General features: G+C 37.0%; 1 protein-coding gene across 2 annotated transcripts in view; it reads right to left on the bottom strand.

The window, feature by feature from the left end:
- TOX (thymocyte selection associated high mobility group box) overlaps positions 1 to 12,930 on the bottom strand; it is a 217,906-nt gene that overhangs the window by 18,630 nt on the left and 186,346 nt on the right. For both annotated transcript variants that reach the window (XM_048939917.1, XM_048939918.1), the window contains one exon: positions 7,173 to 7,253. In XM_048939917.1, the coding sequence (XP_048795874.1) occupies positions 7,173 to 7,253 (81 nt within the window). The remainder of the gene's footprint in view (positions 1 to 7,172; positions 7,254 to 12,930) is intronic.

The following is a 12,930-nucleotide window of genomic DNA, read 5'->3' as shown; positions in this document are numbered from 1 at the left end:
TTGAATTGTTTATTCTCAGCTTTTCTGTGTTCACACAATCCTGTCTGTTTGTAATGTTTTTGGCATTTTAGGTCACCTCCAATCCTAACCCTGTCCTTGAGAAGAATCCTTTCTTTTAACCTACATGGGCTCAGCCATTTGATTAATACCACTGTGAAGCTGTTTACGAAGGAATGACTTCTCTCTGGCACTGCTCTCTTCTTCCTGCTTAGCTCTCTCACTACTTCAGAGATCCCTTTCACTTAACTCTATTCACTCCGGCAGAGAATTCATATGCATATTTATAATACAGCTGCTTCCCTACTTAAGTCACAAGAGGCTCTTAGAAAATGATGTTTCGTACTGTGTTAATTCCAGTCACCCACTGCAATAATGCTGGTGACTCTAGAGAGTTCAGAAGATTTTGACACATTCCTGATGTTTCAGAACAAAAGAGTAAGCCATGAGTTGTCATCTATAATTAGCTGAGTTGGCTCAGAAGAACATCTTCAAAACTAAATATATATTTTGTCATCATCTGCAGGGGATTGTCATGGATTCATTCAGGATATGTAAGTAAAAATGGATGTTTTACGAATGTAACCTGGATACACGTGATAAAGGATATGCAACTTTAATTTGATACAAATGTTTTAATTCCCAAAATGGGAGCACTAGGCTAATAGTGAAACCTAGTTTTATTAATTCTTTTTTTAAAAACAAACACAATTGCTCCCCAGACCAACACATGGTTTCTCAAAGACTCAAGAAATTTCTGCCATTTGGGGCTGAAATAATGCAAAAGCATTGTTAGGTTTTTGCAATGCTGATTGTAAAGCTTTGCATGATTTACTCTCAAATACAATTCATGGCATTATCTTAAATGTACTCTGTTCTTCTTTTCCAGCTGTGGTATAGTTGCTTTCTTTCCTAGACAAGAAGTTGGTTTGATTTGTGCTATTATCAGATCAGATGATTTTTTTATCGATAAATACGTTCACTTATCATATATTCTAATACATCACATACATGCACGTCCGTGATTTTATTTATGATTCTTTGAAAACATCTGCTTATGTCATAATAACTCCAGAAATGGAGACTGAAGTATCACAGAAACATGAAGCTTCTCCCATAACAGCCTTGCATCATAGCGTTTTCAGCTAGAGTTTGTCCATGTTTAATGGACAAAAGAAAAAGCTGTAGATGAATGTCACTGTTCTGATTTTTTTCTGTTTTGTTTCAATGGAAACATTGCCAATTACCTTGCAGCACTTTAATACCTACAAACAAAATAAAACAAAGCCCATTCATCAAACACAGACATGTCTTTTCTTTATTCTTTCCATGTTGCTTTCACTGAGAGCAACCTAAACTATTTTCCAAAATTCCAGAACATCTGTATGTAAATACAGGAATCTGCTGCCTCAGAAAGCAGGAAGAAGGTGCCTTCACCAGCAACAGAAGGGTTGCTGCTCTTCTTATACACAATAGCCAGCTGATTAAAGCTCTGACCAGCAGACATAACAGGTCACTCCTCTATTCTCTCAAGAGATACTCAGTAGTGTATTACCAAAAGAAATGTCCTAAACCCTGGAAGCTGCTTATTTCAAGGAGGAGAGAGCTGGGATATTGTGCTCCTCTACATTTGAAGCTTGTCTTCTATGCAAAAAGGAATTTGAGACTAATTGGGCCACAGAAAGTAAATAATGGCGGGAGCACACCGATACATTCACATTTAATTAGGAGTGGGGTGAAGCACAGTCTGGGAGAGCTGACATATTTCACCTTTTTGTCTTTTGTGGCAAGAGCTCTCACCACATACACATGTGAAACAGGAAATTAACACCATCAAGTTCACAGGTCGACTTTTGTTTTTCCTTTTTTTTTTTTCTTTTTTTTTTCTAAACATGATCTCTATTTTCATAGAATCATAGAATTGTGGAATCCTTAGAATTGGAAGGCACCTCTGAAAGCCATCTAGTTCAACTCCCCTGCAATGAACAGGAACACCACAGCTAGATCAGGTTGCCCAGGGCCTGATCCAGCCTCACCTTGAAAGTCTCCAGCGATAGGGCATCCATCACATCTCTGGGCAACCTGTGCCAGTGCCTCACCACTCTTACTTGAAAACACTTTTTCCTTGTATCTAACCTAAATCTAACATAAATCTATCTTCTTTAAGCTTGAAACCATTTCCCCTTCTTCTATCACCCTGCTAAAGAGTCTGTATCTTTCTTTCCTCTAGTTCCTTTTTAGGTACTGCTGCTATCAGGTGACCTTGCAGCCTTCTCTTCCTCAGGCTGAACAGCCCCGCTCTCTCAGCCTGTTCTTGTAGGAGAGGTGTTCCATCCCTTGGATCATTTTTGTGGCCTTCTCTGCATGCACTTCCTGTACTAAAGACTCCACATCTGGATGCAGATTTTGTTTTATACAACTAGTTCGATCTTCTCCATATGTACTCACTGCAGTCTTCAAAGGTCTTGTAAGACCTTCTTAGTCTGTTCAACCACATTATCACTGAATTAAGGATCAACTCAAGGGATCTCAAGATCATAGGGTCCAAGCTTTCAAGGAAAGAGGGAACTCAGATGAGATTACCTAGCACCCTGAGCAGCTGCAACTTGAAAACCTCCCATGACAGGGAGTCTACCACATCCCTAGAGAGACTATTGCAGTGATTGATTATTCTAAACACTGCGCATGGAACACTGACATTTTGGGTGCCTGGAAAATCTCTGCTTACAAATTGCTGTGCTAAAGACATTATGGCAATGCCAGTCTTGTTAGATACTACCTTTATGCTTTTAATGAAAAGTAATTGCAAAGTGGCGAGCTAGGAAAGCTAAGTGTGCCATATACTTCAAGGAGAAATATTACATGTCCAAAGGATTCCTGCTGTCCACAAGACTGAAAAATGTCATTGTGTTTGTTGCAATGTCATGTGAGAATACTGCTGTGACACTTTCTAAACATGCTTGAGTATTTGGTATTTGAATTATATTCTCCCTGCTGTTAAAATGTGTCTGCATGAAACTGTGTCACTGTACAGTAAAGAATTAAAAAATTTATTTGGAGAGAGAACTAAACAGGGAAAAGGAATCATATTTGTATTATTTAAATCATTAAATTCCTGCTACTATAGTCAACATATGTATTATGCATATTAAATACATATTATGCCTATATTTTTAATAAATGTACATAGATGTACGCATGTAATATAGAAACATGTTTAACATATTCTTGTATATATTTGTATTAAATATATATACTTGAAAGATGCAGCAAAAACTCTAATGTCAGCCAGAAAAAAGGCTGGTTTAGCCAGAAAAAGTGCTTGTTTTATGAAAAAGTAAAATTGCAATTCACAGCATTTTATGTAATGCTGTACAAATTACCAGATACCAGAGACTGCATTTCTGGACCTGAATAGTACTAAAAGTTGCAACTAAGGGCAAATATAAAGACACTTGTTTACAATGCAAAGGCTTAGTCAGTACTATATGCAATATGGCAATCTGCATAGCAGAAGAGACAATGCTTTGTAATGTAATTTTAACTTTACATATCAATTCCTCTTCACATGAACAATCTCAACTACAGACTCATTAATTAAAGTCTTTATAAAACAGGAGAAAAATACAGGAAATACACTGATTAATTAAGTGTGGATTAATGCTTAGCTGACATATTTACACAATTCTATGGGTTTTTTTACTGGGTGATAGCTCTATTTTATAAAGACATTGCTAAAGTATTTCAAAATGTATTAGAGATGGGCTGGCACTTCTACTTTGAAGTTGTTGGAGACACTTCCATTCTTTTCAGTTATGGCTGCATCAAAGAACACAGCCAATATCCCACTTTCACCTTAGGGCCCAGGACAGAAAACAATGTCACTGAATTTCATTACTGAATTTCATTATTTTGCTATCACTCAGAGGCTCAGAAATCTCCTGGCAAAAGGTTTACCCCATTGTAGGTTTACCCTACAAACTCATGTTCTGAATGTTGTAGCAGCTCAGATGGCTAATAGGGATGCACTGAATTCAACTTCAGCATGGCTTATGCCCAGTCTTTTGCTTTACACGAAGAAATGATCTTGCAAATAAATGCAGAAAAACGCACACACACACAAATCCTATACTCATTGCTTCTTTAAAAACTGGCAGTAATTCATGAAAAAAAAAGTTGTAGAATAGAACTAAAAAAATAGCAAATTGGTAGGGCTACTGCTTTGGGCAAAATGAGGCACACACTGAGCCAGAAGCAGGAAACCTGAAGTAGAGACAGGAGAAGTGAACAGTCCCTACAGCTCCTCAGGAGCACTCTGTGAGGAAGGACTAAGAAAGTTTGATAGTTGGGTAACACCCATCATCTGGATATCAAACAGATGTACTATGAAGCATCATTTAATATCTCATAGCTGCCAGCCAGCTGACTCTGAAGTCATTGGAACACTGAACACAGAAGGTGTCATATTGCTTGCATACCATGAAAAATAAATTTTTAGATGTCCCAAGCAGGACACTAACAATGACTCAAAATTTGATTTCACAGTGCTTTAGCTGTGTTTGAGAATGTGGACAATATAAACTTCAAGCTCCAGAATACTACTGAGATGAATTCACTTTTTTTTTTTTTTTTTTTTTTTTTTTTTTTTTTTTTTTTTAATACTAAAATGCTGCTGGACTGAGATGAACAGAAAATTCGATAAAGAAGCAAGGATAAGCAATATGCAGTAAATACAACATGGGGGATCCCAGTGTGAACGCCTTCATGTAAAAACATTTAGATGTTGTACTGAAGGACGTGGTTTCTTGGGAAATACTGATGATAGGTGCACAGCTGGACTGCATCATCTTGGAGGTCTTTTCCAACCTCTGTGATTTTATGATTCTATGACTCTATGTAAGTGTATGAAGTGTGACCCAAAGAGTGAGGTACAGCACCTAAAACAAACTATATGAGCAAATAATTAATATTCTATTAGAGCATTTTTGGAGAAGGTGTATTACTTCTGGTGTGTCTTAACTTTTGAGATGGAGGTCTTGTAATATTAATAATATTCTCTAAGTATAGATTTTATGGATAATAATGTAACATAAAAAAGAGCAGATGGACTCCAAACAATCTTAATAATATATTATATCTATTTCTTCATACTTATGTGCATATTTTAAAAACTAAAACTCTTCTGGTACTGTATAAATATTTAATAATGATAATTTAGAATATACTGATATAATATTACATCTGAGTATTTTACATCCATATTCCAAAATGGAGTTGCTTTAGTTACATGGCAGCTCTGCTGGATTCATTGAGCGTGTTCATGAGAGAAAGCAATTAGTACTCAGCTTCATTAAGTTTACATTTTGATACTTTCCACACTAGAGGAAAACATTACATTATGGGCAGAATTTAAATAATTGCTTAAAAGTTAAGAAAATGCTTCAGTGCTTTTCTGACTAACAACAAATTTAAACATATGCACAAATGGCTTAATGCACCGAACAGATCAGCAATCTTAAATTTTTTTTCCCTGAAAACAAACCTCAGAAAATGCCATAATTTTTTTTTCCCCCCAAATAACAGAAAACAAATATCTAAGTTTTTCTATATTTATATTTTCGAAGTTAAGCTATATGTAGTTTTATATGAACAGACCATGATATACTGAATAATGGCTTGCATGTTATTTCCACAAATGCTTGATGCATATCTGCAAAACCTTCTGGAATATTTTGAGCTTTTTAGACCTGTCTTTTGCCAATAAGTAGGATCTTTCAAATGAATTTATCTGCGTGCATGTGAGGACAATGAGTATTTCTAAAACCATACAGCCCTAAACAGAAATTATAGGTATCCTGTAAACGCCTTTAACTAATGCAACTGTATTTGTGGTGGTAGCTAAAAAATTTAAGTGTTTAAGATACATCCTAAAATAAATGAATGGGATAGCAGCCATATTTAAGACATTTAAATTTGCACAAGGCCTTAGCAAATACTAGGATAATGTACACGATAATATATAAACTAGGATAATATACACGAAAGCTCTTTGCATGGATAATTCAATTTCACTGAAAATGTGCAAAAATTCAGGTAATATACAGAGAAGTAGAGTGCAGCACTAACCTCTCCAAACATTTAAAACCAACAAAAAGTTCTACTCATGTCATGTATGTTAGTCCTTCATAATGTCATTTGTAAGTCTAAAATCAAGTTTAATTATGAAGGAACAAAGTATATCCAGATTTGTTTTCAATCTAATTGCTATATTTCTGAAGTTGTTTTTTTCACATTGCCACACTGCAAAAAAGTTCATCACAAGTTAAAAACAGCCTTTTACAAAATAATGGGTACCAAGAATGTTTGAGTGTGTATATATATACATACAGTAGTAGTAGGGTACTGAGGCCCTGGCACAGGCTGAACAGAGAAGCTGTGGGTGCCACGTCTCTGGAGGAGTTCAAGGCCATGTAACATGGGGCCCTGAGCAGCTGAGCTGATGGGAGGCAGCCATTTCCATGGCAGGGGGTTGGGACAAGATGATCTTTAAGGTCTCTTTCAACCCAAGCCATTCTGTGATTCTCTAAGGTGCTGCTAATACGTGATGGGGATATGCAGGTGTTCCACTGCAAGAGCCCTATGCTGACCTATGCTGTGCTCATGTAAATTTTATTGCTGGATATAAAACGGAAATTCACAGTTCCATATGAAAAGTTGCTATGTGAGCTGAGCCTGACTTTTTGGGTATTGTGATTAGAAAGGAAAAAAACAGTTCTTTAAGAAAAACAAACAAAAAAAAGCATTTTGTGTATGATGTGGTTTTTCCTCATAGGTAGAATGATGACTGCCTGCATGGCACATTTGTGGTTTATTTGGCATGCCAAATAAGACAATGGAATGGTCTTTTTACTGGGATTTCCTTCCTCTGACTGCAATGATACTCCCAGCCTGGAGGAGTGCTGTCAATATGATCAGAAGGGAAAAAGAATCTGTTCATGGAGAGATTACTGATTTTATTGAGCATTTGCACAGAGAATAGATGTCCTAATTTTAAGGTGATAACAAACAAGGCTATTTGCACTAAATACTACAGTGCTCTCAGCACAATAAAAATGCTGAAAGTGCTTTGCAATATGTCGCTATATACATGTATACGTTTATATATTGAGTGTTACCTTGGATACAAGGCTTGCTCTGTAGGCAGCTAACTGCTTCAGATATTCCTTCTTGGCAGCTTCAGTTTTCTTTTTGTATACCTAAAAACAAAGAGCGTCACATTGGTAAATTAATCTGGTTTTGTTTTTACATATCACAGGTGTGTCTCATGCATCTTCATAAAGTCTTTCTAAGTAAACATCCTTTTCTCCTCATGTATTTTAAAGAGTGAAATAATAAACACCAAATATTTTAATGAAAATATTGTTTCAAATGTGAAACACCCTTTAACTACTCAGCAGTACTGAAAAAACACTATCATTCATACCATCTCAGGTTTAATTCTTCCAAGTTAAGTGCATGGCATGCTTGCAAATGGGACGTTTAGGGACAGTGTGGGCCTCTCCACTGGCTTCTACTTGTGATACCAGTTAAAGGTCTCTGGGGAAGAAAAGAATGCTCTGGAGGACAGATGAGATAAATGAAGGAGGAAATGATGGCACCACAGAGATCAACCAAGCGGCTTTCTTTCTTCCCTGGAAAAACTGGTGCGGGCAGTCAAAGAAGCTTCATGGAACTGCTAAGGATAACAAATGCTAGTCATTATCCCAGTCTTGATCCCATATCATTCTAATTAACTTCTCAGGAGCACAGATCTATTTCTGCACATTTCTCTCAACTCACCAAATTATTTTAAATGTGGCATGCACATAATCTCATAATAAATTAAAAAGCCTTGAAAGTCACTTCAATTTTGCCCAAATTTCAAGATCAAAGATTATCTGCAGGATATAGCAGGACCTCCTCACATTGCAGTAACATGATGTTATAGAAGTGTACATAGGGTTGAAAGTTCTCAAGAGGAGAATGAATTTCTGACCTGTGCAGCCCAGCTAATGACTTGCTGTTAGCAATGACAGTGGCAAATTCAGCAACAGGCCAGAATTTCTCTTGGCAAATACTATCATGGTTTTGTTTTTTTTTTGTTTGTTTTCCTGAAAGGGTAGATTTTGGACCTACCCTTGTAATTAAGCAGGATTAATTCTTAGCCTTCCATTTTGTAGAGAAAAAGTTAAAAAATACACAGATTTGAAGTTTTTCGTAGAACATGCTGGCCAAAAATGTTTTTTGCTTCACCAGTGTTCTGCTTGCAGGAACAATCCTCAGATACAGGCTGGCAAAATTGCCTAAAAGGATTAAAGATTATTCTTCCCAGGGAAGCAAAAGATCACAATGGCAACATAGAAGTCTTAGGTTTCTAAAATTGTAAACATATAGAGGAAAAGAAATTGGTTTTAGCTGAGCAACTGTATCTGTGGCCTCTTGTAATTTCTCCAGATTAAGATAAATATATAGTGTTGGCAGACCTCCTATTGTTTTGTACAAAAAATAGTAGCAATTTGCTTTTTAACTTGTAATCACTTGTGATTATTAGGGAAATGTACAGTTTGCTTTGTAAATGAATAAAAAATTAGTCAACAATCTGCTCTTAGCTGCTACAATGAATTTAGTTTGACCTACAGAACAAAGACTAAGTTTTACTGCTTTTTATATTGCAATCCCTCTGCATCGCTCTGATAGCCAGTTTAAAAAACACAGCTGAACAAAGAACTTTACACAGAATAATGATCTTCAAAAGATCATGTATCTACTACTTCCACATTGGGTTTTATTTTGTATTACATAAATATAAAAAATATACGCTCCCGCTGTGCACTTACAGTCACAGCATACTGAAAGTGTCCCCTGGGACCTGACTTTTCCCTCAAATAATCATATTGTTTGAGGTTAACTCAGTAATATGAAGCTAGCAACAATTCTGCAAAGCTCCAACTAAAACATCAGTACTTCATATGAAGTATTGCCCTCTTTTCTTGAGTCCTCTGGTGAGACAGTAATAATCAAATGAACACTATGTCTTCCATTGCAATGCTGACATTAATTATGCCAAATAAGGTCTTTATGGTAAAAATGTTCGTGCTGGATGGGATGACCCTAATGGGATGACCCTAGCTTGCTTTTCTTGACTTGCACTGTCCAGAATAGTGCTTGCAGGTTTACTTGCCTGTAGAGCAATATCTTGATGTCGCTGTTCTTTTCAAGACGGTCACTGTTTAAGCACAATATGAATGGGCTGATAATCTTTGTACTAGTTTTGGAAATTCTCATTGTTTCTGGCCTATTATAAAAATTAGTATATTTTATCTGTCTTGGGAGCTGTTCATTTTCATGAATAACCAGGCCTGGCTGTCAGTATACTTCTTTGCATATGAACACAAATAAATATGGCCCTTGCAATGGGTACCAATTCACCAAGTTGTGCTAGACTGGACTTGTACTGGGTGCTTATGAAGTCACAGCAAGCAGGGAGTGACCTTAGCATTGGTAGCATTTGTATCTAACACAGGTAGAAGCAAGTCAGCTGCCCTCCCCAACCTCCTTATTTTACTTTTTTTTTTTTATTTTTTTCTCATAGCTGCAAGAATTTTTAGCCCTCAAGCTTAAATGGTTTCGTGTTGTAGTAAATTAACAGAGTTCCATCCTTATGGTGCTTTGGGGGAGGAAAAGGGCTTGTGTCATCATTCAAGTGTGTTCTAGAAAATGGCTGAAGCTCTACTGTATTTTGTACTTAAGACAGTACCAAATTCTGAAACACATAATTTCTAAAAATACATTTACCATTTTCCTGTATCAAGAATTCTATTTCTGTTCTTTTCTTTATCTGTAGAGGCTAATGGTTATATTTAATACTATTTCTGACATCTCAGAAATCTCTTGCATGAGAACATTTTCTTTTCCTCCCTCAAGCAAGTAACAATTGTTAAATAAGTAACTTGACAGAGCATATATGTACAGAATTAAGTAATTCCTAGCTTGCTTTAATTCAATTAACATTATAATTGAATGCTGATTGATTGTCATTCAGGCAGTAAAGGCCCATTCTGTTTCAGCTGCAGATTTTTTTTCTTACACAATATTTTCTTTTTTCCATTGTCCAAGTTGTGGAAATTGAATGTTGGCAGAAAAAAACACCATTTCTGCATATGCAGGGTGGGTCACCTTTATTTGCTCTTATTCTCTTCAGCTTGTTAGAGCAACCCCAAACCACCAAAATTACATTAATATGTCCACAAATGGAGCTGCTGGCATTCTTCTCCTACTGTGCTTCACAAAGGCAAATTCACACAACATAACACAAGGGTTCTTAATTTACTATCTAATTACACTTCCCAAGTACACACGCTAAGGTGGCTTCATGTTCCCTTACACCATTAAGCAAAACATGCAGGAATACAGAAAAAGGCATTTTCCATAAGAAATATGAAACTCCACCTTTTGTGTATAAGCACAGAAGATAGCATTTGAACAACTCCATTGGAGAAAATTAATGCCCTGCATCTCCAGTGGTAAAATAAAGTTTGGTACCAGTTCCCAGACCTCTGCACTGGCATCTTTTAGGTCCTGTTCCCTAGGCTGATCATACACATGCTGTAGCTACACTGAGGGCTGAACTCTATTGATAGCAATAAACATCCTTAATCTGGCTGCCCCAAAGTTTCTCTTGGAGACAGATGTGTCGTGGGTTACATGGTTAGCCACAACGACAGATTTACCAAATCAAAACCACAGTAGAATATCTGCACTTCTATTTTATGATGCCAACTTCTGGTTATGTTTTCCTTTATATGTTTTAACTGTTGCATAATTCTTGTCTTCCTAGATCACAAATTCCTTCAGGAAGGCTTTGTGTCTCCTGTGCTATTCTGTGCATTGGATGATATGAAACTCATTGCTGATATATATAATGGAAATATACCTGTAATGCCATGAGCCAAATTTTTATTCTGGTTAGCCATCTTTTCCCAATTAACTTCCTCACAACTTGCTTCTGGAGAACTATCAACATATCACAACGAACACTAAAGCAGGAGTCCTGGGTTGTCCAGAGTGGCTTTGCACCCTTCTTCCTTCAGGGGAACAGCACATGAATATCTGCAAAAATGCCCTTGGCTTTTAATATCAGGTTCGAATGGAAGAAGGAACAACTTGCTACAGTCCTCTTTGATATTAGAGAGTCAGAGTTAGTGAATGGAACTGACTGATGCTCTTAGATGACTTTCAGAGTTTGTGTATGAAAAAGCTTCGTGCCTCCTACATGACAAAGCGAATTACAAAGAACCACACTATTTCCTTGACTCTGCCTGAATAGCTGGAAAGGATGAAAAAGAAGGGAAAATTTTCAGTTTATCTTGTGAGTGTCTCCTTAGAGCAGCAGCTTCCAAGCAAATTATATTTGTCTTTTTAAAAAGATGTAAAGATGTCCACATTTGTTTTGATGGAAGTGTTCCATAAACCTAAAAAAACAGTATATGCAAAAACAAATCAAAAAGTAACATGACTGGTTTTGACTTTTTGGTCTCTGCAGTGTTATTACCCATGGGAGTGTCATTTTCAAAGGCTACAGTTACAGGAATGGTATCTGAGAAAATATGGTAGGTTGCAATCCAGAATTAAATTCCACATTCAGATTGTCGTTCCTAGCCCTACATACCTAGGCTCACAGAGAAAACTTGTATTTTTTCCAAGTGGGAGACATATCTCTAGTTTTAATCTTATGATTTTGAAGCAAAGGCACTCAGAACTGCACACATTCTTCTAAAATATGGAGATAGATATTCCCACAGCAGTCAGAAAAAAATCCTCAGAATTGCTTAATGGGTACTGAAATACCATTTGATTTTTAATCTAGGTACACACAGTAACAAAAAGAGGCCCAGGGCTAGCTCTATGGCTCAGCAGTCTCTTAGACTGCAGATCATGAAAATGACACTGATGACATATTAGAGGCTTAGGGGAAATAATTCAGTCTTTCTGGCATGCAGGTTAAAGATCACAGGCCAAAGTCAACTGTAGTACAAACACTGAAACTCTATGGAGCTCACTGGATCTTGCAGCCATTTATGTCAGGACTAAATGTGACCTTTCAGTCTTGATGCTTGCAACTTACAGGAGAGTGTTTATTTCATCAGAAGCACGTGAGATAAAAGTTGGACACAAAACAAATGACACTAAACACACAATTTATTTGGTGATTATTTTGCACCTGCTGCTATTCTTTTTTATAAATGGGTCTGAGCCCAAATGGAGCATAATAAGTCCAGTTGTGCACACAGACAATTCAAAGCTATGTTCTCATCAAATATATGCATAAAGGGTGGGTAAGAAGGATGTAGAAAATTAGGGTTATTATTTAGGAACATTGAGGCAGCAATACTTGGAATCCAGGATCCTTTGGGTTCAGCTCTTTCCAAATACAACAAGAAGGTGAAGTGCAGCTACAGCCAATGTTCACAATGTTCAAATCCAAGGCCATGTGTTGTGTCTGTTGTAAGTAGCAAAGAGGGGATAGATATCCACCCCCATGGCAGTGGGGGCTTAATGGCTTAATGTTCCCCACTGCTTCAGTGCTCCTGGGAGACTGGGGATGACCAACCTGCTAGGAGGACTGAGCAGGAATACAGGCTGAATTACTCTAAACAGGGTAAAATGCACCAGCTGTTCTAGTGAACTTGTATGTGTGGAGGTTTCACAACCCAAATGCACAGTGCAGTTTTAGTATAGAAGTTTCACTACAGAAATTTGTTGGAAAAAAAAAAGTGGAGCTCCCAAACAGGCCTAAGGTGCAACAAAGATAAGAGAAACTTTGCCAGTGCAAGTAGCTGGGAGAGAAGACATAAGGCTGTTTTTTTGTTATGCCTGAATCCTTTGGGATTATGC

This window comes from Lagopus muta, chromosome 3 (assembly GCF_023343835.1).
Source record: "Lagopus muta isolate bLagMut1 chromosome 3, bLagMut1 primary, whole genome shotgun sequence".
Classification (NCBI taxonomy): Eukaryota; Metazoa; Chordata; class Aves; order Galliformes; family Phasianidae; genus Lagopus; species Lagopus muta.
The sequence above is the reverse complement of the archived record's forward strand: the minus strand, read 5'-3'. Positions and strand labels throughout refer to the sequence as shown.